This window comes from Piliocolobus tephrosceles, chromosome 9, assembly GCF_002776525.5.
Source record: "Piliocolobus tephrosceles isolate RC106 chromosome 9, ASM277652v3, whole genome shotgun sequence".
NCBI lineage: Eukaryota > Metazoa > Chordata > Mammalia > Primates > Cercopithecidae > Piliocolobus > Piliocolobus tephrosceles.
The window spans coordinates 104,411,573-104,438,282 of record NC_045442.1 but is presented as its reverse complement, the minus strand read 5'-3'; the positions used below and the strand labels follow the sequence as shown (position 1 = coordinate 104,438,282).

At 37.7% G+C, this 26,710-nt stretch overlaps 1 protein-coding gene and 1 pseudogene across 4 annotated transcripts in view; both read right to left on the bottom strand.

Moving 5' to 3' along the window:
• Positions 1-26,710, bottom strand: part of ANKRD26 (ankyrin repeat domain 26) — a 95,560-nt gene that overhangs the window by 40,831 nt on the left and 28,019 nt on the right. For 3 of the 4 annotated variants that reach the window (XM_023194634.2, XM_023194636.2, XM_023194637.2), the window contains 8 exons: positions 23,176-23,305; positions 20,744-20,805; positions 18,325-18,418; positions 14,832-14,860; positions 14,665-14,737; positions 7,644-7,714; positions 3,140-3,306; positions 758-910 (listed from right to left, as the gene is read on the bottom strand). In XM_023194634.2, coding sequence (XP_023050402.2) covers positions 758-910; positions 3,140-3,306; positions 7,644-7,714; positions 14,665-14,737; positions 14,832-14,860; positions 18,325-18,418; positions 20,744-20,805; positions 23,176-23,305 — 779 coding nt within the window. The remainder of the gene's footprint in view (positions 1-757; positions 911-3,139; positions 3,307-7,643; positions 7,715-14,664; positions 14,738-14,831; positions 14,861-18,324; positions 18,419-20,743; positions 20,806-23,175; positions 23,306-26,710) is intronic. The other variant, XM_023194635.2, reaches the window with a different exon arrangement.
• On the bottom strand, positions 21,971-23,167 carry LOC111528029 (annotated as a pseudogene).

Genomic DNA, 26,710 nt, shown 5'->3' with positions numbered 1-26,710 from the left:
AGAATCTAAACAACTATTAAATTAATACACCTGATCTTTTAGTCTTACAAAATCATAGCTGTTCATGATGCTATTATCAAAAGTACTCTGATATCTTCAATTACCAAAAATTATTTAAATTCAATTCAGTATGACCTACATGGTTTGCATGTTTATTATTAATTTTTAAAAATCCATATATGATAGTTTAACTTTTAGATTGTCATCGACACATTCAATTATATAAGAATATTCCATTTCTGAAACAATTCTAAATGAACAATCTCTTTTTATACAGCAAAAAACTACATAAATAGAAGTTCTAAGAACAGTTAGTTTATTACAAATCTTTAAAAGATAATGGATCAAGCTTTCTGAGGCTTAGACATGCAAACAAAACTAAATTTCATAAGCATTTCCTTCTCTACTGGGTCACTCCCAAAAGCATGTAAATATACTCTAAAAGCTCACATTTTAAAATAAGAAAGAAAGAAGGCTCCCTTGAATCCCACATTCTTCTTCAGTTACCACCCATTTACCTACTGCCCCTCAGTCCAAGTTCTCTCAAACACTGTCAAAGCCCATCCACTACAGTCAGGGCTCCATGGTGACCATTTATTGAAACTGCTGCTTGTCAAAGTTGTCCTCATCTTAATCTTTCGGCAGCATGGAAACAGTCGATATTCTCTAGCTTTGGGAGACTACATCATTCTATTTTCAGAAAAAAAATTATTACTAACCTTCCTCCATAGAGAAATAAAGAAGTCACACATTTTACCTTTCTTCGTCCTCATCTATTTCACTTAAACTGCTGTCATCATCCACTTGTAGCAGGCCACCAGTTAGTAAACTGGCTTTCTCAAACACTGGTGAATTCACAGATTCTTTCGAGGTTCTCTTTACTTCCTTCATTTGCAAGGCAGGACCACTACTTTAAAAAAGCCATGGGAAATGACAGATAAGAAAAAAGAAAAAAAAGAAACAAAATGCAGAAAGAGAGTTAAGAACAAAAAAGAATAACAAAAATTTAAAAATCCATTAAAAAGCCAATGTTTTCTAATAATTCTGACAAACAAAAAAATTTTATAAAATTCCAACATTTCCTCCACCTCCATTCATTCACTAATTCAAAAAACACAAATTACCAACAACATAAGAGGAAATGTATATTCCCTGCTTCAAAAACCATAATTTTATCATACCATTATGATAAAATGTGATATGTAAGAGTTAATATATGAAAAGGTACATCTGAGCATAAGGACAGCTTTAAAACAGAAGAGACAAAATAGAGGAGTTCACAAGACAAAAAAGTGAGAGAAAACCATTCTACCTAGAGATAGAAGGTGAGCAGAGATTAGGCCCACAGAGTCTAGATGTTTCCTAGGAACTTGAAAGAAAAAAAAGAAACTAGAGAGAGGTGAATGCTACACTAAACTTGAATGCTACAGTAAAAGGTTGGAGCTCACAGATTACAAGCAATGATCTTTAGACACGGAAGTAGCAATTAGATTTGGGCTATATTTTTGGTTTTGTTTTTAAATATAATGTTTCACTTAAATGAAGTTTTTTTTTTAATGAAGTTTTAAAAATAGAATGATACACATATAACATGAAAGAAGAAATCAGAAAAATATCCGGGTGGGGGAAAAAACCTTTACTTTTAGAATACCTGTATGTCATTATATGCAGCTCCAAAATAGCAATATTCTGATTAGTTATGATTTTGTTTGAAAATAAAATAATGGGCGGGGCACGGAGGCTCATGCCTGTAATCCCAGCACTTTGGGAGGCTGAGGCGGGTGAATCACGAGGTCAGGAGTTCAAGACCAGCTGGCCAAGATGGTGAAACCCCATCTCTACTAAAAATACAAAAAAATTAGTCTGATGTGATGGCGCGGGCCTGAAATCCCAGCTACTTGGGTGGCTGAGGCAGGTGAATTGCTTGAGCACAGGAGACAGAGGTTGTAGTGAGCTGAGATGGCGCCACTGCACTCCAGCCTGGGCAACAAGAGCGAAACTCCATCTCAAAAAAAGAAAAGAATGTGGTAACTTTTATAGACTTTTAGCCTAGTTAGATTTACCACCAGAAAATCTGTAATTATTATTATTATTACTTTTGGAGATAGAGTCTCACCCTGTGCCCAGTTTGGAGTGCAGTGGCACAATCTTGGCTCACTGCAATTTCTGCCTCCCAGGTTCAAGCGATTCTCCTGCCTCAGCTTCCCTATTAGTTGGGTTTACAGGTACCTGCCACCACGCCTGCCTAATTTTGTATTTTTAGTAGAGATGGGGTTTCACCATGTTTTCCAGGCTCGTCTGGAACTCTGACCTCAAGTGATCCACCTGCCTCAGCCTCCCAAAGTGCTGGGATTACAGGCATGAGCCACCGCGCCCAGTCATAACTACTTTTTTATGGTCTAAAAACATGTACAAGGATATCACTATCATATACCTACATAATTTACAGAGACTGAAATTTCCCACTGTGTTAACAGTTGAGCGTGAGCCCCTAAAAATACCCAATATACTGAAACATTTACATGGAGTACAGATCCCTCTGTGTAATCCCTTGGCAATATTCAGATTAATTTGAGAGCCCAACATTTGGGATACTATAATAAATATCCTTAACATACATATGTATATATGTAATGTGTTTATATAAATATCCTTAAAATACATATTATTTATGTTTAACATGTTGCATATATTATATATAGGCTTACTGTATATTATACATAATATATAATAAATGTCCTTGTATGTGTGCATTTTTACATCAGTCATATTTTCCTGTAGAATCTAGTCCCAGAAGTGAAGCTGTTAGGTTAAAGATAGGAAATATTTGAAATTCTAATACATACTAAATTATCCTTCAAAAAGGATTTACCAATTTCATTTACCAACAGTGTATGAGAATGCCTTTTTTCTCGCATTTGCCATCACTGGGTATTATTTTTTAAATAAAAATCAGTATGACTGAAACAACTGGTATCTCATTGTTTGTTAATTTGCCTTTTTCTAATTGCAAGATAAGGTTGCATATCCCTTGTATAATAAAAGTATAATATTCATTAATCATGAATATTAGTCCAACTTAGAATTAGTTTTATAGCACAGTAACAATCATCTGCTGTTAAATATGCTACCGGCTTACCTAGCATACTCTTTATTTTCCTTCCTGGGAAATTGCTGATGATCAGTTTCTCCACTCCTTCTTTCTTGAATTAATCCATCATCTTCATCATCATCAGTAGCACCATCATGTATGTTTGCTGACACTTCCATTTCACTATTTCTGTGTTTTTTCCTTTCTTCTTCAACCTTCGATGAAAGTTTGATACTAAGGAATTGCTATTACTTTATTTAACAAAAAGAATTTCTCTGTTTTCACTGAGTTTATCATTTGACTCAGTTTAACTATGGTAACTTTAGCCAATAAAAATATTTCCTGCTTACTTTAATGGGATCATTGTATATATAATTGTTATATAATTATCAGCTATTATTATAATTTTATTAATGAAATTTTTGTAAAGTCTGCTTCATTTCTGTTTGGGTAAAACAGAATTTTCCAAAATTTCAAGGACTCTTCTTAATTTTGTGCTTTTATTCCCATCCAATCTTCACTATCTACTATGAATTTTCACTCCATTTTACTGGCAGAAACCGAGAAATAAAAAGACAAAGACACAAGATGCATCTTCTTCTGCCTTTACCACCTGGATTTTATACTATGCAGCCAGATTTAGAGGATGTGACATTGTTCCAGGAAGAGAAAGCAATCTTTCCCCTTTCTGCACTAAGCTATTCTCTTCCCCAGTGTCTTTTATAATTCTTTTTTTCATTTGGATCCTGGGATATCAACAAAGCGAAGATGCTCACTGAAACACAGAAACCAAAGTTTGCCACAACATAAGCAACAGAGTGAAAGTGCTGAGTTGCTGATGTGGAATTCTGGAGAATGAGATGCTTCCCAAATTTCACATTCAATAACCATAAAATTTTATAGCTGGAGGATACACAGTATAAGTATTAATTATCTAAGTTAGCCCCATTATCTACTGATAATGGGAGTAAAACAAAGAAAGATTAAATGATCCATCCAGAGCTCCTAAAGTGGCATTATCTAGCATTTTATGGCACCAAAAGACATGATATAACTCCATAATGCTGAATCAGATAAATTACCAAATAAATTCATCAAATTAATCAGATGAATTAAAAGCGTGACACTGGCAAAGTAATTTAAAGCCATAGCAGGGTGTAGGTAACCTCATCTACTTTTACTTTTAAAGAAGAATATTGGCAAGGCGCGGTGGCTCACGCTGTAATCCCAGCACTTTGGGAGGCCACGGAAGGCGGATCATGAGGTCAGGAGTTTAAGACCAGTCTGGCCAACATGGTGAAACCCAGTCTCTACTAAAATACAAAAATTAGCCGGGTGTGGTGGTGCATGCCTGTAATCTCAGCTACTCAGGAGGCTGAGGCAGGAGAATGGCTTGAACCCGGGAGGCGGAGGTTGCAGTGAGCTAAGATCATGCCATTGCACTCCAGTCTGGGCAATAGAGTGATATTCTGTCTCAAAAAAAAAAAGAAAGAAAAAGAAAGAAAGAAAGAAAGAAAAAGAAGAATATCTGCAGATTATTGTTTATCTTTAAAACTCAATGTACAGAACTCAGCTTTCTACTTTGGAGTTAAATACTAAATTGCTGACTGAGGATTTATGCTACTTATATGGTATACATGCCCAAACTTATCATACTTTATTAAACAACATAATGTAAAGGTCTGGTTCAACAGAAATATTTGACTGGTGATTTAAAAAATATGTGAAAGTATATGTATTTGTTGTCAAAAATCTTTAAAGTGGTCAGAATGGAATGATAAACTCTAACAGTTTCAGTCAAACAGATAAGCTCGCATTAAAAAGATCCCTTTGGCTGGGAATATTTGTTACAATACTCAGGGCTAGAAACATTTTTATATCTCTTTCAGTCACTGCTTCTTTCCCACTGTATTGCCATGTTGTTGTTTAAATAAAAGGAATTCATTTTTAAGTCAATATGGAAAAAAACCCTAGCACTTACTACCTTTCATAAAGCAATTTCCTTTACACTTACACTGGTTCACAAGGTCACATGGTATATGGCTAAATTAGTTTCCCAGTCCATATGTCACTTAGAAGAGCAAAGACTCATAGACTTCTTAAGTTGATTAAGGAACAAAGATTTTGAGAACATTTTCCTTAACTTCTGCTACTTAGCAGAAATAATCTATTTCTACACACAATTACATATTTAGGTAACACCATTTTATACTTGAGCTCTTCATAAGCAGAAAATCAGAATGGATCAAATAATTGATAGAGAAAAAAACAAAGAGCAGCAGCAAGCAAACCTCTACCTCTTTCTGAAGTTGGACTTTTTCTTTCTCCAAAGTCTGGAACCCTACTTTTAACATGCCTATCTCATTTTTAAACCTTTGCATATCTTGCTGTAATTCTTCTTTTAGAGATACTTTTGATGTTCTCTCACTATGTGGTAGAGAAGACCTCACATTTTCTAATTCAGGTTCCATGCTTTTATAGTTATGAGCACTGCAATGATCATATAACGGCTTCTGGAACAAGTTCTGTATTGGTTTTGTTTTCTTATAAGCATCTGTACCAGCAGAAATCCTGTGCCTTTTTATTTGAATCATATGCTTCATTTCTTTGGAGAAGATCAAATCAAAAGGTCTTTTTGGATCACTAGACTGAGGCACACGTCTGATGTCTAATTTCCAATTAGTGCTACTTTGGTTCATATTTTTTGTTATTTGCATATCAAATTCTTCTTTCATTTTACCTGTAACTATTTCTGGGTTCCTTACTTTTTTATTTTCTCTATCATTATAAAAATTCTCATCTGTGTTAAAAACATGTTCAGTGTCTGGTCTGTTAACATTCCCATGGCCTAATTTATTTTCATTTAAATAAGTCTTAGAATATGACTGGCAGACATAGTCTGGGGACACAGAGTATGAAGGAGATGAAAAGCCATTTTCAAGACTGGGTTCTTTTTGTTCAGGCAATGCCTGGTATAGTACAGAGACAGGAGAATCTTTTTCATCACAATCAAGTATATTATTTGTCAAAGAAGAAGGTACTTCCTTTAAGTTTGCGCCTCCTTTAGAGTTATCATGTAGTGGCTCTTCCCCAGGATAAGCAGTAATTTTGTATTTTTCACAAGTTTCACCACAGCTCTGTTTTAACTCATTTGTGATGAGTTTTAAGTTATTTTTCCACTCTAATTTGCCTTGTTTGGTTGACATTTCTTCACCGTTTTGCACACCAGGAAGTCCTGAATATACAGATACATCCTCTCTATCACATTCCTTATTCAGTTCTGGTTCTTGAGACATTTTTTGCAGACGTGAAAGTGAAAGATTAATTTGCTTGTTTTGTTTTTCAGATGTCTTTTCTGTCAGGGTGCATGTTTTTAAAATAACTTTATCCTTGAGTAATCAAGTACGGACAAAGAACAATTAGAAAATAATTAAAATTTAACTGTTAAACTTAATCTACGTTTAGTTACTCCCAAATCACTGGAATAGTAACTAAGAAGTAAAAACTAATTTGCCTTAGCCTAAAATAGAAGAAAAGCATGAACTAGCAAAGTTAAGTGTTTCACTGTTCCTTTGGATTAAACTTAATTCATTACATGTTAAATCTACCAAAAATAAATTAGCAGATGATCTGTAGCATTACAAAGGCATCCTCACTTAAAAAGATTTTACCTTACCATACCTCAAATACTGAGCACCTACAGTGCATTTAAGTACTTTTTCCAAAGATTTCTAACTGGAGAGTAGGGAAACTTTAAATCATTTGGAGCCAAAATAAACAACAATCAGAAAGAAAAGCAAATCCTTACATTTTGATTGAAATTATATACCATAATATGGTGTTATGCATCTGTATAGGCTATCAGCTTAAGTCCAATTCTTATATATTCTAAGGTTCATTAATAGTGGATAAAAAAATTATGTAATATTTACTGATTTCCTAGACTGAAATAATCAGAAAGTTATTGTTTATATACTAACAGTGGAAAGATCCCATTCTAAAAGGAATGATTTTCTTAATAACTGGGTTGATTTTCTGACCTCATTCTTTCCCTGAATGTAGACACTGAAGTTGACAGAGATCACAAGGCAGAATAAATCTTTAACCTTGGAATTAGTGACCAGGAATATAAGAATGTAAATCCTGAACCACTGGGAATGATTACTCCTTTAAGATGAATTCAACTCAGTGGCCATCAGTGTTAAAATGTTCATAATTTCTATTGTTTAATAATATGATTCAATATTTGATGTTACCATCTTTATCATGTAATATAAAAATGAAAGAGGCAACAATACTCAGGAAATTTCTGGCTTCAATTCCAAGGGTAAAGATTAACTATAACAAAAACAAAAACAAAAGATTAGCTATAGGTTACGATACAGTCTAAGAACATTTTAACTAGTCTAAATGTTTTTAATACTAAATATTAAATAATGATCTATTGATTCTAAAAGGCTAGTCTGAAAGGTAATTTCATTTGAAAGATGTTACATCATTAAAGCAAAGAAAACAATATTAAAAGAGAAATTTAAAACAATATATATAATACCTGTGGCTGGTTATTTTCACTTTCTTCCCTTTCTTGCTCTTCTTCTGATGCCACTTCTAAGTCATGTTCAGCTGAAAAAATCCAAATATTTAGTTAAACGAACTACTTAGAACAGTTAGGTAAAAGGTATAGTCTTTATAGAAAGAGAAAATAACATTTATTTTTATTTTATAAATTGAGAGGGTTTTCTTCTATTTGTTTTGGAGACAGGGCCTTACTCTGTCACCCTAGCTGGAGTGCAGTGGCGCAATCACAAAAAGTTTGAATGAAGCCTAATCTTTAGTGGAACATTTACTTCTCAGTAAGAAATACTTCTAAGTATCAGCTTAACAAAGTATCTAATTAAAACTTCAACTATTATCCAAAACTTCAACAAACCACTTGGGGAGACTACTAACACTAGACAATAGGTTCGACTCATACAAACGTCTCAAAGATTCACTCACAAATTCATTCACCCAACGTAAATAAGCTAAACTGTCAGAAACAAAACAAAATTTTATAATACAGTAGGAATATATAAAGTAACACTGTAGATGTTCTCTATAACAGTATCTTTTCAACAAGGCACAAAGTGTTGTTCATTATTAATGAGTTCCAAAATTACTGTTATTTTTTACATCTTTATCATTGTATATCACGCTCCTTACATCTGAAACGTTTTCTGCTATTTTGACAAATTTCTTTTCATCTTTTAAGACTAAGAGAGTTATGTGAAGTCTTCCTCGATTACAGCTATCTTCCCCCTGATAAACAGGTGTCTCCTTCCTTGGGGCTGCCCTTAGTACCTTATCTTTGTACTGTATCTTTTCCATCTGAACTGTAAATCATTTATTTATATGTTTATGCCCTTTCTCCCTAGATGGTAGGGGACAATCTTTCAAGTTATCTTTGTATAAACAGTCTTTATCTATTTTACTAGACAATTATTTACTGAGTTCCTGCTAAGTGCTAAACACTGGGGTTTAAAGAATGTAAATAAGAACAGCACGGTGGCTCACATCTGTAATCCCAGCACTCTGGAAGGCCAAGGCGGATGGATCACTTGAGGCCAGGAGTTCCAGACCAGCCTGGCCAACATGATGAAACACCCTGTCTACTAAAAATACAAAAATGAGCTGGGCTTGGTGATGGGTGCCTGTGATCCCAGCTACTTGGAAGGCTGAGTTAGGAAAATCGCTTGAACCTGGGAGGCGGAGGTTTGCGGAGTGCCAAGATCATGCTGCTGTACTCCAGTAAGACTCCATCACAAAAAAAAAAAAAAAAAAACAAGTAAATAAAAGGTGTCAAAGATGGCTTTTCTAGAGATCATGCCTGAGTTGAGACTTAAAAAGTGAGGTTAGCCAGACTAAAAGGGGTAAAGGGCAGGAAAGGGTAACAGCATGCAAGGCAGCAACAAGAGAGGGAAAGAAGCCTCAGACAGCGTATTTGTCTAAAATACAAGCACCCGAGGACAGCATCACCAGCAGTTGAGTAATCCCAGAGAAAAGGGAAGAAAGGGGAAAGGGCTAAAGATGGAGAGTTAGGCAGAAGTCAGATGATGAAAGCCTTATATGTAACCTTAAGATGTTTGAACATTTATGTTTTCAAGACGAACTCAAGGTCCTATTTGCATTGGAGACAGATCACCCTAAATACTGTGGGGAGGATGAATTTCAAGGGCATATGAATAAATAAAGGGAACTGAATTAGAAAATATTGCAAAACAAGGATAATGTAGGCCTAAACTGAGGGAATGTTTCCAAAAATATTTAGGATATAGAATATCAGTACCCAATATAGAGTGAATTTTTATTAAATGAATACATGTATATATCTGGGTCCCTGGAGAACTAGACTCTACTCATTACTTTATAAAAGGTATTAAATGAGAAGTGAAACAATCTATAGGCACTGTTTAAGTTGTTTACTTCATGCTTTTTCTGTTTCATGTCTTCCTGTGTTGAGGGATTTCATTTAGTTATTTTGTTTTAAAAGTCCTGCTTCTTGGATCTACCAAGCTCATGAAGAAATAAGAACAAACAAGCATATATAGGTATAGGTAAGTAACTCTGGATTTATAGCTTGCAGTCACTACTCTAGGAGACAGCTGATCATCTTCTGTAAAATACCACGTTAATTTTACAAGGGGGAAAAGAAAACAAAACTATTGGGATAAAAAAATTATATAATTTATTACTGTAGATCAGATCATATGATTATGGGCACTGAGTTAAACTGATACATAAAGTAAAACACATTAGATGCAATTAATCAATAGACTGGGTGTCCTAAAAGAATTATTAATAAAATTGAACTTCATATATCTTTTTTAAATGATAGAGTACTGCTTAAAACAAATATTCCTTGTGAACAACTATTCATTAAAACAAGGTGACAGACTATGTGTACACAGCTGGGGATACACTATAGAGAAATTCTCAATGATTCCCACTAATACTGGGGCAGTCCATTCTATAATATATAAAGCCATAGAAATTTTAAGAAATAATATTTGATTTGGATGGTGCTTCTTTGTTACACATTACATGTAGTTATAACTAATACTTGTGAATTCAGAGCTGTAAAAATAAAGCATAAAAACCACATTGTGCTTGAGTAGGCAATATTTAGATCTCTACCTAGTTTCACATCCAGTCCCAAAACTCTAAATATAATCCTGGTCCTGACTCTCAAGTTTATGTTCCGTACTAGCCTAAACAAAATTACTCTCTCTCCTAATTCTCTTTGTTGTTCATAGATTGTTTTGGTTAGAGGAAGAATACAAATGCCCTGCTAAAAAGTATTTTGTTTGGTTGTAGGTTACATAAGGAGAGAAAAAACACAAAGTACTTTTACTAAAAATGATTCTTTTCCTTTTTTTTTTTTTTTTTTTTTGAGATGGAGTCTTGCTCTGTCGCCCAGGTTGGAGTTGGAGTGCAATGGTGTGACCTTGGCTCACTGCAAGCTCTGCCGCCTGGGCTCAAGTGATTCTCCTGCCTCAGCCTCCTGAGCAGCTGGAATTACAGGCACCCTCCACCACGCCCAGCTAATTTTCATATTTTCAGTAGACATGGGGTTTCACCATGTGGGCCAGGCTGGTCTTGAACTTTTGACCTCAGGTGATTCACCTGCCTTGGCCTTCCAAAGTGCTGGAATTACAGGCATGACCCAGCCAAAAATAATTTTTTTTAAAGTTATAACTAGGCCGGGCAAGGTAGCTCATGCCTGAAATACCCACAACTTGGGAGGCTGAGGTGGGTGGATTATCTGAGGTCAGGAGTTCAAGACCAGCCTGACCAACATGGTGAAACCCTGTCTCTACTAAAAATACAAAATTAGCCAGGCATGATGGTGCATGCCTGTAATCCCAGCTGCTTGGGAGGCTGAGGAAGGAGAATCGCTTGAACCCAGGAGGCAGAGGTTACAGTGAGCTGAGATCATGCCATTGCACTCCAGCCTGGGCAACAAGAGCAAAACTCCGTCTCAAAACATAAAATAAAAAATAAAAGTCATAACTATGATATTATGAAGCCAAGTACTCTAGGACTGAATTCTCTGTGCTTCTGTGTTACCTTCTTTGCTTTTTGTTTGCTGGTAGCTGTGATTCACACAGGTCATGGAGAGTATCATTCTCTAATTGAAACTCAGCTCCAATAGTAATCTTTTCTTTAGCTATTTGTCCCAGTTCTGTGGATGCTGACTGATTTTTGGTCACTGACTGTGATACAGATAGATATTTATCACTGACTTTTAAATTCCTAGGTCTTTGGCAAGTCTTATTACTGAGGGTCAAGCTAGTACAGTCCCAATCTGAAAACTCTGAAAATAAAGATTTTATTTATTAGAATGTAAATAATATAAATTTGACTAACTTTCTTCATAGAAGCAGTCCCATGTCAACCTCTATCCTACACACACACTCCTCCTCCATGGTGAACTGTATTTTACATGTCCTTTACTTGCCATTTGCTCACAGAAGTTTAACTGACTGTCATCTCTCAGATTTTTTTCTGTTTTCATTTTTTAGTATTACTTATTTACTTTGATTCACTCAGCAAGCTCTGTTACCTATTTTGTATTCCATAAGAGATTTGTTTATTAATAATTAAAGATTCTTCAGGGATATGAATTTTTTTATGAACAAACTTTATGTCTAACCGTTTTAGGTTTAAATACGGATAGAAGTATTTGTGTGTGTGTGTGTGTGTGTGTGTGTGTGTGTGGGTGTGTTCTAAAGACAAAAACATTTAATAAATAAACTTCAAATAAAAACTTACTACAATGAAATGCTCTTTCCTCAATGCATCAGTATCTTCAGAATTTACTTTTTAGCCTTGGATAAACATCAGAAATTTACAGACAAAATGATGGACTTGGCTGGGCGCAGAGGCTCACGCCTGTAATCCCAGCACTTTGGGAGGCCAAGGCAGGCGGATCATGAGGTCAAGAGATCGAGACCATCCTGGCCAACATGGCAAAACCCCATCTCTCCTAAAAATACAAAAATTAGCTAGGCGTGTTGGCACAGGCCTGTAGTCCCAGCTACTTGGGAGGCTGAGGCAGGAGAATTGCTTGAACCCAGGAGGCAGAGGTTGCAGTGAGCCGAGATTGTGCCACTGCACTCCAGCCTGGTGACAGAGCGAGACTCCGTCTCAAAAAAAAAAAAAAAAGAAAGAAAAAATGATGTCTTTAAGTGACCTAATTGTTCCCACCTGAAAATAAATCCAGGTTCACACTTGATCCAGAGAGTACACAGTGCCATGAAACAAGAAGTGAATATACAACAAAAATGTTTTCCTTTTTTCTTTATAAACAAAACTGTTGGATTTAAACTTTTTAAGACAAGCAAAAGAAAAAAGTAAAAACCATAGAAGTGAAACTTTAAAGGCCATTTCCTCATCAAAGGACCATTTACCATTTGACATCTACAAACCATACATATGGTTTAAAACCGTGGTTCTGTATTTTGATCTAAGAATCCCTAGAATTCAATATCCATTCAAGGGTACAAGAGGTTGCATAATGCATAATATATCTGACATTTTCACTCTCATTTTCTGAGAAGTGTACGGTAGACTTTTTCGAAGCTAGGATGTATCATAACATCATAGGCTAATGGTTCATGGGTCATAGCTCTAAAGCCTATTCGAATGCATGGCTGTACATGCATGTATTTTCTATTTTTCAGTTTTAATTTCTAATATAGTACTTATCAACAGCTAAAAACCACTTAAACAAAGATCACTTTTCTCCTCATTGGTAAGCATGATTTTCATTTCAAAAATGAAATCCACAATTATTTCTTTTTTTTTTCAGACCAGTCTCACTCTGTCACCAGGCTGAAGTCCAGTGGCACCATCTCGGCTCACTGCAACCTCCGACTCCCTGGTTCAAGCAATTCTCCTGCCTCAGCCTCCCGAGTGGCTGGGATTACAGGCATGTATCACCACGCCCAGCTAATTTTTGTATTTTTTAGTAGACACGGGGTTTCACCATGTTGGCCAGGATGGTCTTGATCTCCTGACCGCATGATCTGCCTGCCTCAGCCTCCCAAAGTGCTGGGATTACAGGTGTGAGGCACCGCGCTTGGCCCTCAATGATTTTTATGTTTTTTTGTTTGTTTGTTTTGAGACGTCATCTCGCTCTGTCGCCCAGGCTGGAGTGCAGTGGCACAATCTTGGCTCATTGCAAGCTCCGTCTCCGGGTTCACGCCATTCTCCTGCCTCAGCCTCCCAAGCAGCTGGGACTACAGGCGCCCGCCACCACACCTGACTAATTTTTTGGATTTTTGGTAAAGATGGAGTTTCACCGTGTTAGCCAGGATGGTCTCAATCTTCTGACCTCGTGATCCACCCACCTCGGCCTTCCAAAGTGCTGGGATTACAGGCGTGAGTCACCATGCCTGGTCTGATTTTTATGTTTATTTAATTATTGTTTATCCAAATGAAGAGAGTTTAATTATATGTACAGTGATAAAATGGAATACTATAAAGAACTTAAACCAGAGCTACTTGTGTTGATACGGGTAGATTTGAAAAATATAATGCTAGGCAAACAAAAGAAAGTTGAAGAATGATATGTACAGTGTACAACCATTTATATACAATTTTAGGACATGAAAACAAATTCTATGTATTATTTATAGACATATACATATACAGTAAAATGTTTTAAAAGAGCATGGGAACGGGACTAACTAATTTAGCGTGTTGGTTACCTCTATGCAGTAATTTTTAATAGTATAAAAGGACCCTAAAGCCAAAAAGTTTCAGAATTGCTGTTTTAAAAGACTATGTCTACCAAATAGTAATTAAAAATAATTACTGCCCGGGCATGGTGGCTTAAGCCTGTAAACCTAGCACTATGGGAGGCTAAGGTGGGAGGATCACCTGAGATCAGGGGTTCGAGACCAGCCTGGCCAACATGGTGAAACCCTGTCTCTAAAAAATACAAAAATTAGCCGGGCATGGAGGTGTGTGCCTGTAATTCCAGCTACCAGGAAGCCTAAGGCAGGAGAATTGCTGGAACCCAGGAGGCGGAGGCTGCAGTGAACCAAGATCATGCCACTGCACTCAGCCTGGGCGACAGAGTGAGACTCTGTATCAAAAAAAAAAAAAAAAAAGCCGGGCACAGTGGCTCATACCTGTAATCCCAGAACTGAGGTGGGCAGATCACCTGAGGTCAGGAGTTTGAGACCAGTCTGGCTAACATGGTGAAACCCCGTCACTACTAAAAATAGAAAAATTTGCCAGGCATGGTGATGCACACCTGTAATCCCAGTTATTTTTCAGGAGGCTGAGGCAGGAGAATCACTTGAACCTAGGAGGCGGAGGTTGCACTGAGCTGAGATCATGCCACTGCATTCCAGTCTGGGTGACAAAGTGAGACTCAGTCTCAATTTAAAAAAATTTTTTTAAAAATCCTTCCATCAAATTTGGGGAAAAAAAGACTTAGGAATAAGAAAACTGTGAGCATTTCAAATATTTCAAAAATTTTAACATACTTCCTTCCAGAGTTAAATATGTATTGTAGCATTTACCTGCTTTGGATGTTTGTACATCCTTCGTTCCTCCTGCTTTATTTGGAACAGAATCTTTCATTTCAATGGTAGGCTGAATGGGTTTTGAAACAAAATGATTAATAAATAATGTATACTTTATACAATATGCACTTAATAATTCAAGATAAAAATATAAAACTTATTACCTTCAAGTGAAGATATCTCTCAGGAGACTCTAAAAAGCAAAAGGGACATATAATCAATTACATGTAAATATGACAAAGCAAATTATAAATTCATGCAGTGTTAGTATGACTTGAATCATCATGCTTGGTTTGAAAATGATTATGTTAATTGTTGGGATGTTTTTTATTTTGGTTAGGACAGCAACATGACAGAAGTATACTGGAGAAAAAAACAGGAACACAGGTTTAATAAAACATGCAGTTATGATTTGAATGTAAGATTATGTTCCAAGTGACTATAACTAAAATAGAAAGGTGCACATATACCAACATGAGCATGCTGGTCGATGGAGAGAAAGGTAATCTTTAATTAGAGGAGCAAATCATGACCCTGAGAGGAGAAATGTCAAGGCTGATGGTAAAACGAGACAGCGTATCTTTAATGAAACACATCAGAATCATTTATACCATTACACTACAAGTATTTATCAAGTTCTTCAACTTGTCCTATAATTTAGGAAGCACACAGCTGTGATGCCACTCGACTTGGATATATAACTCATTTCTCATCAGAGAAAATGTTCCGAATTGATCAGCTTGGATATACACTTGTAGAATAACAGTTAACAAAAATACTCATTTTTTTCCATACCCATGTGGGCTACTGGCATGCCTACATTTCTTGTATCCTCTAGTTTAGCCATCTTAAAGTTTCTTGATCCACTCATGCAAGAAGGTATATAAAACACATCTAAGGAATAACACATAATAAGCTTTCAATATTGAAATATTTATCAAAAGGAAAAAATTTAATTGCCACAGAATTAGATATTAATAACATTTTATATTTCAAAATTAGTGCAGTTTTTTGAATCAATGCAGTGTTTATTGAAAACAATTTTAGTATTCAAGGAATTAACTGTAATTTTTTCATTTCTAAAATATCATGTTAGCCGCTAAAGGATTTTATGAAACAGCTATCGTTACCAAAAAGCAACCTTCTTTAAGGAAAAAGCCAGCGCTTCTGTATTCAAATAAAACTCATTTGATTAACTAATACCAATGCAACATGTATCCTTTTTGTTTTTTTTTTTTTTTGTGATATAGTCTCGCTTTGTCACCCAGACTGTAGTGCAGTGGCACAATCACGGCTCATTGCTCCCTGCAACCTCAACCTCGCAGGCTCAAGCAATCCTCCTGCCTTAGCTTCCTGAATAGCCGAACTACAGGCCCATGCACCACCATGCCTAATTTTTGTATGTTTTTGTAGAGATGTAGTCTCGCTATATTGCCCAGGCTGGTCTCAAACTCCTGGGCTCCAGCAACCCACCCACCTTGGCCTCCCAAAGTGCTGAGTGACAGGCAAACCACCACGATCCGTCCAAAGCAACATATCTGTTTGACGTCTGATAGTTATAGAGAGGAGATACGCATCACTGTAGTTTACCCCAATTCTAGCATGCCCTCCTGCTTGTAATAATCTCTGGAGCAGAAATGATTTAATCGTCTGTTTGAGTGTAAACATACTGAATCCATCTGGAAACGAGCTCTCTCAAGTTTCCTCATCATTAACTCCAAAATGACTCAACTAACTTCTTTCTTTCCTCTCTTTCTCCATTCACAATCTCTTCCTTTGCAAAAGTAATCTCTAGATCTGTGGTCTTGATTCTTCCCATTCTACATCCTTTTTATGGAATATTCTCAGCACTTCTTTCCTCTTCATTTAACAATAGTTATCTTATATCTACAATTTCTATTCCTCCATCTCTTTGTTCCTTCTCCTCTGGCTAGAAACATGCTCAGAAATAAAAGAAAAATAATGCTTTATCTTGATCCTGTTATGCCTTGAATTGCTGTCCAATGACTCTTCTTTCAGATTTCTCAAAAAGGAAGTCTTGTTACTCAGAGTGTGGTCCAAGGACCAGAAGCATCAGCATTATGCGGGAACTTATTAGAAATACAGAACCCTAGGCCTGCTGAATCAAAATGTACATTTTTAACAAGATTCCCAGCTGATTTACTAAATGTTAAGAAGCTCTGGTCCATACTTAGTGTGCTTCCACATTCTTTTACGTTAGATTACCCTTTTGGAATCTGGCATCAAGTTTCTCCCTACTATGTCCCCCAAACTGAAACTGTATTACAAGTCATGAAGTTGCTAGTGGGCTTTTTATCAGAGTATGTCTTCCTTGACCTCCCCATAACCACCCCTACTCTCTTCTTTCCAGGTCTCTTCTTTTGGCCTTTGAGATACTATCCTATGAAGTAACATTTTCTTTCTTTCTCTTTTTTTTTTTTTTTGAGACAGAATCTCGGTCTGTTGTCCAGGCTGGAGTGCAGTGGTGCAATCTTGGCTCACTGCAACTTCCATCTCCCAGGTTCAAGTGATTCTCCTACCTGAGCCTCCCAAGTAGCTAAGATTACAGGCACACACCACCGTGCCTGGCTAATGTTTGTATTTTTAGTAGAGACGGGGTTTCACCATGTTGGCTAGGCTGGTCTCAAACTCCTGACCTCAGGTGATCTACCTTCCAAAGTGCTGGGATTACAGGTGTAAGCCACAATGCTCAGCCTGATGTAACATTTTCTATGACATTAAATTATAGATATGTATGGCTGACCACATATGCCTGTAATCATCTATGGCAAATGAAACGTGCCATAGATGGTCTAGTACTTCCATCCTTGCCTTCCCAACACTGAGGAGGATGGGAAGAGTGGGTAAATTTTGGTCTACTTCTCCGACAAGTTTTGGTACTCGAAGCTCATTTTAAACTCTTCCTACCTTTCTAATACCCCGCTTTTCCATTTTCTAAAGAATTATTTTATTTTTTAATTTTTATATTTTTGAGATGAAGTCTTGCTCTGTTGCCTAGGCTAGAGTGCAGTGACGCAATCTCAGCTCACTATCACCTCCACTTCCCAGGTTCAAACAAATCTCTTGCCTCAGCCTCCCACGTAGCTGGAATTACAGGTGCTTGCCACCACACTCAGCTAATTTTTGTATTTTTAGTAGAGACAGGGTTTTACCATGTTGGCCAGGCTGGTCTCGAACTCCTGACCTCAAGTGATCTGCCCGCTTTGGCCTCCCAAAGTGTTGGGATTAAAGGTGTGAGCCTAGAATTATTTTAGGGCCGTGCCTGGCCCTAGAATTATTTTATTTTGCCACTCTCCATTACATACACTTGCTTCTTTGTCCTTCATTCACTCCCTGTACTCTCTGCCTTCCTCATTCTCATGTCCTCTTTTACTCCTCTCCTCTTCCTTATTTCCTGGCTCCCTCAGGTCTTAATGTATTTTGAAATGGATCTACTAATTCAGTTCCCTTAGTGGCACTAGCAATTTAATCTGTTGCTTACACATAAGATATATAACTTATCATAATTTCACCTCTTTTTATTCTTACTATGCATTTAATAGGTGATTTTCTTTGGCTATCAGAATATAGCAACGGTCATGTTTTTAAATAAACACTCTGTCCAATGGCTTTTTTAAAACAAAATACAGCTCTTACCTTCTGCTTGTTCATTTCCCATATTTTTTTCTTTTCGATCTGCAGCCCCAGCTAAAGGATCAACATACTTCTGTGGAAAATTCTCAGAGATACTCTGTTAAAATTAATATCAATAATGAGCTTCAATTTTACAAAAAGAAGGAATTGCTAAAGATTTTCTAATCACTTTCAAATATAATATGAATTTCCTATTTTAAAAGCAATTAGGTTTAAAAATAAGATAAGTATGTATTGAAAACCAAAACATTTCAATAAAGAACCTTATATATGCCCACTAGATTAAGCTTATCTTTCATCTTCAGATGACTATTGACTCTGCAAACCAAACACAGAAGGCCCAAGGACACATATTAACAGACAAAATATTAATTTATGTGCACAGTTCAACGAGGAATTAATATCAGAAGACCTAATTCTACTTTGTATTCCCCACCAAAAATAAGAGGGGAGCTTCTCTGAACCTATTCTGGTTTGGGGGCTGCCTGATTAAGAGGGAAAAAAAAGTGTATTTTAAAAAATAGAATACACTCGCTATAGTACAGCATTAAATATTTAAACTATTTCTAATTATAGAAATGTTTAGTGTTAAGATATGTGGCATGATAAGAAACTGGAGTATGTCCTGTTAAGTATAAATAGAACACTGCAGAAGCTGCTTCATTTAAGTAAACAATGGCTTAGAAAAATCTAAATACTTTCTGATAAAACTTTTACTGATAGGAAAATGGTTGACTAAAATGACAAAGCCGTAAGAAAAACTTTGCTTTATGTTATGTCTAAAGAAAAGCAAGGAAATATAAGATACAGAATATAAACTCTTTCCCAATTAAGAAATAATTTCAAAGAAATATAGCAAGCCTTCATAAAAACGGAAGAATAAGAACATTTATGTATTAAGCATGTGAAATGTGCCAGGCACTTATTTGCACATTTTCTTTTCTATGCACTATAATAATAAAAATGATGATGATGATGGTTACCTGGCTTCCTGCTTCTTGGTCATTCTATAAGAGTAAAATGATGAACAGATCTGATGATTGTGTCCTCTGCCCAGAATGCCCTCCTCCTAGCCTTTCCAATGGCTGCTCCTTCTCTTCCTTTAGTTGGCACTCTAAGGTCACACTCAGAAAGACCTTCTCTGACTACAGAATTTCACTCCCACTCCGATCCCCATCCTAACTACAAACTCCCTCAATTTTCTCTAACCTAATACTCTCTGTTTTCTTCATATGAAGCACTTATAGTGACTTATAAGTGGTTATGATTTACTTGTTTTTCAGTTCCCACTACTAGAGCATAAGCCCTTACCTTGTACATGCAGTGTCTAATAGTCTAGCACATGGTTGGTACTCAATTTATTCAAGCTCAAACATTTAAAATCTCATTGGGAAGGTCTCAAGTGTCAACTCACTATATTCCTATAAGATATCTCCAGTAACTGTCTAGTGAAAGTTATACCCCAAATTAGAAATTCACATTTCTGTTCCAACTTTCCCATTCTTTTCTTGACACTACTGCCTTCACATTTACAAAAAGTACCCTGAATATTTATTAAGTCACTGGAAATGATTTTGAAAATCATTTCTACTTATTACAATACCACTCAACCAAATCGTTATTATTCTCCATATTCTTCCTTCTCCTGAAAGTTTCCTGCAGATCTATACAAATATATATTAATACTTTAAAGTCCCAGACATTATCTTTTCAAGTTCTAAGTTGTCAAGAAAAAAAACTACATTCCAAACTGTTTCTCTCTGAATCTCATTAGGACTTTTACTCATCCGTTCGTAACACAGAATCATATACATGGCCATAGGTTAACCTGAAATAATTCTTTTTTTGAGGCGGAGTCTTGCTCTGTTGCCAGGATGGAGTGCAGTGGTGCGATCTCAGCTCACTACAACCTCTGCCTCCCGGGTTCAAGTGATTCCCCTGCCCCAGCCTCCAGAATAGTGACTACAGGCACACGCCACCACACCCAGCTAAATTTTTGTATTTTTGTAGAGACGGGGTCTTACCATGCTGGCCAGGATGATCTCCATCTCCTGACCTCATGATCCGCCCGCCTCGGCCTCCCAAAGTGCTTGGATTATAGGTGTGAGCCACCTCACCCGGCTGACTTGAAATAATTCTTTAGTTTTTAGATAAACTTAACTTTAGAACCCATACTAATTCCTTGTGACTTCTAAGCCTTTTTTGTTCTTTTTTTATTTTATTTTATCTTTTGCACTATCCTACACTGGATTCTTAAATGAATCCTGCAAATTAGCAGAATTATACTATGCAGCAATAATATACTTAGCACATACTTTATTAATTATACACTGAAAAAAAGTTAAGTCAGAGCATCGCTTTATGTTTTAAACATCACTCAATGCTTATATTTTAAAATAACAGTAACAACCATAGACAGTACCTCAGAATCCCAAGGTGATTCTGTATCTTCCTCTTGTCCTAATCCTAATGCGGACATCATATCTATCAAATGTGATACACAGATATATGCATGAGAACATTTACTATTGTAAATTTTAAATACATATATCTACAAAAATAAAAAAAAAAAAAAATTAAATACATATACAAGTCTATCTCCATCATGAATATTTCAATAAAATAAAAATAATAGCAAAAAAAGAATTTCACAAGGTTGATGCAGTCTCAGGAAAAAATTGGTAATATGAAGAAAGACAGCAAAAGAAAAATATTTTTAAAATGAATATAATACTTGGGTCTGCATATGTTAATTGGTTGTCTTAGAATAGAGTTTTTTTGTTTGTTTGTTTGTTTTTTGAGACAGAGTCTCACTCTGTTACCCAGGCTGGAGTGCAGTGGCACAATCTCAGCCCACTGCAACTTCCATCTCCTAGGTTCAAGCAATTCTCTGCCTCAGCCTCCCAGGTACCTGGGATTATAGGCATGCACCACCACACAACGCTAATGTTTTTATTTTTTTCTTCAAGAGAATTAAATCGTTTATTAATTACACATGATAATGGATGATACACAAGCTTCATTCCCATCTATAATTTTATCTGGTACCATTATTCATAGGATGTGCCAACAATCACTTTTATAACCAATAATTCCATGATTTTGCTTGGGTAATCCCTTTTAATGGTGAACTTCAGGTCACAACAGTAACTATCAGTTCAACTATACCAAGGCTTCCGAAGACAATGGCTTCTCCACCCAAGCTGGTTGTATATAAATTCCAAATAGAACCTGGCATCACCCTGAAGGAATTCTAACTTCACGTTGTTGGGGAAATTTACCAAGATGGCTTCAGAGTAGACTAACTTTACACAGCACATTAAAAAAAAAGACATTTATTCAGCATCACGATCAGACTATTACATTTAGCAATCAACAGCATGGGTGCAAAAAAACCACAAAATCTACATTAAAACCCTTTGTTGGAATGCTTTACACTTTCCATAGAACAGAAACTAAAATAACCTATTATACAATTAGTCACAAATACAGTCCTCGAGTTTTTTGCCCATACACATGAGTATTTGTCTAAAACATGTCTTCTTTGTAGCAGGTAGGCCCTGCCACCACTGTGCTTGGCTGAGTTCACAAATCTATTGTAACCTGTCACTTCTCTGGCTCTCCTCTCCTGCTAAGCTTTGTTTCCTAATTAAAATCTTCTGCCATTGCCATAGCTACTGCTGCTGCTGGAACCGCCATAGCCACCTTGGTTTCATGGTTTTGCAAAGTATTGGCCTCCACCACCACAGGGGCCAGAGCTTCTGCCTCCAAAATTTCCTCCCTTCGTGGGTCCAAAATTTGAAGACTGACTGTTGTAATTGCCAAAATCATTGTAGCTTTCACTACTTCCAAAATTGCTTCCATCATTACCAAATCCATTATAGTCATCCCCACTGCCACCATATCCACCATCACCATGGCTGCCACCAAAGCCACCATGACCACTAAAGTTTCCTCCACGACCGAAATTGTCATTCCCACCGAAACCACTTCCATGACCACCACCAAAGTTTCCAGAACCACTTTGACTCTTTGGCTGGATGAAGCACTAGCCATCTCTTGCTTTGACAGGGCTTTCCTAACTTCACAGTTGTGGCCATTCACAGTATGGTATTTCTGAATGACAATCTCATCCACAGAGTCATGGTCGTCAAAGGTTACAAAGGCAAAGCCCCTTTTCTTGCCACTGCCTCGGTCAGTCATGATTTCAATCACTTCAATTTTTCCATACTGTTCAAAATTATCTCTTAGGTGATGTTCTTCAGTGTCTTCTTTAATGCCACCAACAAATATCTTTTTCACAGCTAAGTGGGCACCTGGTCTTTGAGAATCTTCTCTTGAGACAGCTCTCTTTGGTTCCACTACTCTTTCATCTACCTTATGTGGCCTTGCATTTATGGCTGCATCCATCTCCTCCACAGTGACACATGTGACAAACTCAAAGTCCCTGGAGCGCTTGGTGTTTGGATCTCTCATTACCACACAGTCCATGAGTGTTCCCCATTACTCAAAATGGCTCCTCAGGCTCTCATCAGTTATTTCAAAGCTCAACCCTCCAATGAAGAGCTTCCTCAGCTGTTCGGGCTCTTTAGGAGACTCTGACTTAGACATGATGGCAGGGAGAAAAGAGACTTTAACGATGCTTCTTTGGTGGCGTCCACAGGCCAATGTTTGTATTTTAGTAGACACAGGGTTTCACCACATTGGCTTAGGCTGGTCTCGAACTCCTGACCTCAGGTGATCCACCCACCTCAGCCTCCCAAAGTGCTTGGATTACAGGTATGAGCCACCACATCTGGCCCTCAGAATAGAATTTAAGGATAGAAAAATATTCAGAGATATCCACTAACTTACCACTTCTATTATTTTTGTGCACTTCATCAACATAAGTCAAACTGTCATTATTTGTTTGCTCTAGTGGAGCACTTTCAATAATATCAATACCATTTTCTTTTTTTCCAACGGCTGGCTTTGTTGGTCCTTCCTATAAAAAAAAACAAAAAACAAAAAACAAAAAAACTTCAGAAAACACTGTATTTATTCACTTACTCTTTCAGTCAGACACTGTGTTAGTCCGTTCTTGCACTACCATAAAGAAATACCTGGTCATCCAAGATGGGGCCATAGTTTTTTTTTGTTTTTTTTTTTTTTAAAGAAACATTTGACTGGGTAATTTATGAAGAAAAGAGGTTTCATTGGCTCATGGTTCTGCAGGCTGTATAGGAGGCATAGCAGCTTCTGCTTCTGGGGAGGCCTCACGAAGCTTATAATCATGGCAGAAGGCAAAGATGGGGCAGGTGTCTCACATGGCAGAGCCAGGGCAAGAGAGGAAGGTGGAGAGGTGCTGCACACTTTTAAAGAAGCAGATCCCATGAGAACTCACTTGCTATCTCAAGGACAGGACCAATGGGGATGATGCTAAACCATTCACTAGAAATCTGACCCTATGATCCAATCACCTCCCACCAGGTCCCACCTCCAACACTGGGGATTACATTTCAATATGAGATTTGGGGCAGGATACACATCCAAACTATACCAGTCCGAAAGACAATAAACACTTATGTGTCTATGACATCATAGGCACTATCCTGGGAAAAACTAAAAATATAAACAGAAGACAGACTCTGTCCTATATTCATCAAGTGTGGGTAGAGATAAATAAAAACAAGTAAGAACAGAAAAGTATAATTCACTAGTTCTACAACTGAAGTGAATAAAGGACAGTAAGGGCACAAAAGAGAACAGTCCGTTCCACCTGGGAAGCTCAGGAAATGATGCAAAGATAGGGCCATACTATGAGGCAGACCCAGTGCAGTGATATGGTTTGGCTCTGTGTCCCCACCCAAATCTCATCTCGAATTGGAATCTTCATGTGTCAAGGGACAGACCAGAGGACATAACTGGATCATGAGGTGGTTTCCACCATGCTGTTCTCATGACAGTGAGTGAGTTCTCATGAAATCTGATGGTTTTACAAGTGTTTGGTAGTTCCTCCTGCATTAATTCACTCTCCTACGGCCTTGTGAAGAAGGTGCCTGCTTCCCTTTTGCCTTCCGCCATGATTTTAAGTTTCCTGAGGCCTCCCCAGCCATGTGGAATTGTGAGTCAATTAAACCTCTTTCTGTTATACATTACCCAGTCTGGGGTATTTCTTTTTAGCAGTGTGACAATGGAGTAATACATGCAGAGTGGGAATGTAAAAGGTTTCTAGAAAGGGCACCATAAACAAAAGGATGAGGCATGAAACAACATGACAAATGAGGGTACCAAAGTAATGTGGTAAAACTGGAACACAGTCAGAGGGAATCGGATGAAGAGATAAAACAGGAAAATCAGGCCAAACCACCAAGAACCTGATTTATGCTAGAATGTGAACTTTCCCTTTCACGTACTGGGGATCCAGTCAGTAAGCAGGTGAGTTAGAGCATCACAAATACATTTCATAAAAGGTCACCCTGGCAGCAACGTAAAGACAGATAGACATGGGGGTGGGAGGAGTGGTCAGCACAAAAATAGAAAAGATTATTCCAAAATTACAGGTCAGAAAGTAAACTGTCACATTTTCTTTGGACATCCTAAAAAAAAAAAAAAAATAGTGAATTGCAATAATAAGATAAGAGAAATGAGGCCAGGCGCAGCGCGGTGGCTCATACCTGTAATCCCGGTACTTTGGGAGGCCGAGAAGTGCGCAGATCACAAGGTCAGGAGTTTAAGACCAGCCTGGTCAACATGGTGAAACCCCATCTCTACTAAAAATACAAAAATTAGGCCGGGCGCGGTGGCTCAAGCCTGTAATCCCAGCACTTTGGGAGGCCGAGACGGGCGGATCACGAGGTCAGGAGATGGAGACCATCCTGGCTAACACGGTGAAACCCCGTCTCTACTAAAAAATACAAAAAACTAGCCGGGCGAGGTGGCGGGTGCCTGTAGTCCCAGCTACCTGGAAGGCTGAGGCAGGAGAATGGTGTAAACCCGGGAGACGGAGCCTGCAGTGAGCTGAGATCCGTCCGGCCACTGCACTCCAGCCCGGGCGACAGAGCGAGACTCCGTCTCAAAAAAAAAAAAAAAATACAAAAATTAGCTGGGCATGGTGGCACATGCCTATAATCCCGGCTACTCGGGAGGCTGATGTAGGAGAACTGCTTAAACCCGGGAGGCAGAGCTTGAGGTGAGCAGAGGTCATGCCATTGCACTCTAGCTTGGGCAACAGAGTGAAACGTCGTCTCAAAAAAAAAAAAAAAAAAAAAAGGATATGAGAAAGGATAAGCAGGTAGAAAATAAAAAACTTGGTGAGTGACTGGATTTGTAATTTGAGGGAAAACTGGAGTGCAAGATTTCTCCTGCTTCTATGTTTCTGTGCTACTTCCTAGGTGTTATTTACTGGGATGAGGAAACCAGAGGACAGAGTAAATTACAAAGAGTCAGGAAAGAGTAAGGAACAATGTCTTCAGTTTGGGACATACTACTATAAAATTTGAGGCACCCGGGGAACTTAGGTTTTTGGTGTTTTTTTTTTCAGAGACAAGGTTTCACCGTGTGGCCCAGGCTGGTCACCAACTCCTGAGCTCAAGTGATCCGCCAGTCTTCACCTTCCCAAGTGCTGGAATTATAGGCATGAGCCACTGGACCCAGCCTACCCAGGGGATTTAGAAGACAGATTTGGATAAATACATTTAGAGTAGAAGTAGATGACCTCAGGAAAAGCATAGGTCTTAAGTACATACATATTTGTAAAATACACTGAACTGGTAGAGTTAAATAATATGAACCTACACAGAACTCTGAAATTTTGAAAATGAAAAGACAAAGAGGGAAAAAAAACATGGGTTTTAAGGTTTCAATTACATATTTCAACATTTGAGGATGGGTGCAGTGGGCCCCACCTGCAATCTTAGCACTTTGGGAGGCCAAGGTGGGAGGATCACTTGAGCCCAGGAGTTCAAAACCAGCCTGGATAATATAGCGAGACCCCATCTCTACAAAAAAATAAATTGCTGGGCATGGTGGTGCATGCCCATGGTCCCAGCTGCTTGGGAGGCTGAAGCCAGATCCAGAAGATTTAAGCTTCAGTGAGCCTTGATCATGCCACTGCACTCCAGCCTAGGTAACAGAGACTCCGTATTTTAAAAAAAAAAAAGGCCGGGCATGGTAGTTCACACCTGTAATCCCAGCACTTTGGGAGGCTGAGGTGGGCGGATCACTTGAGGCCAGGTGTTCAAGACCGGCCAACATAGCAAAACCCCATCTCTACTAAAAATATAAAAATTATCCACGTGTGGTGGTGCACACTTGTAGTCCCAGCTACTCAGAAGGCTGAGGCACAAGAACTGCTTGAACCCAGGAAGCAGAGGTTGCAGTGAGCTGAGATCCTGCCACTGTACTCCAG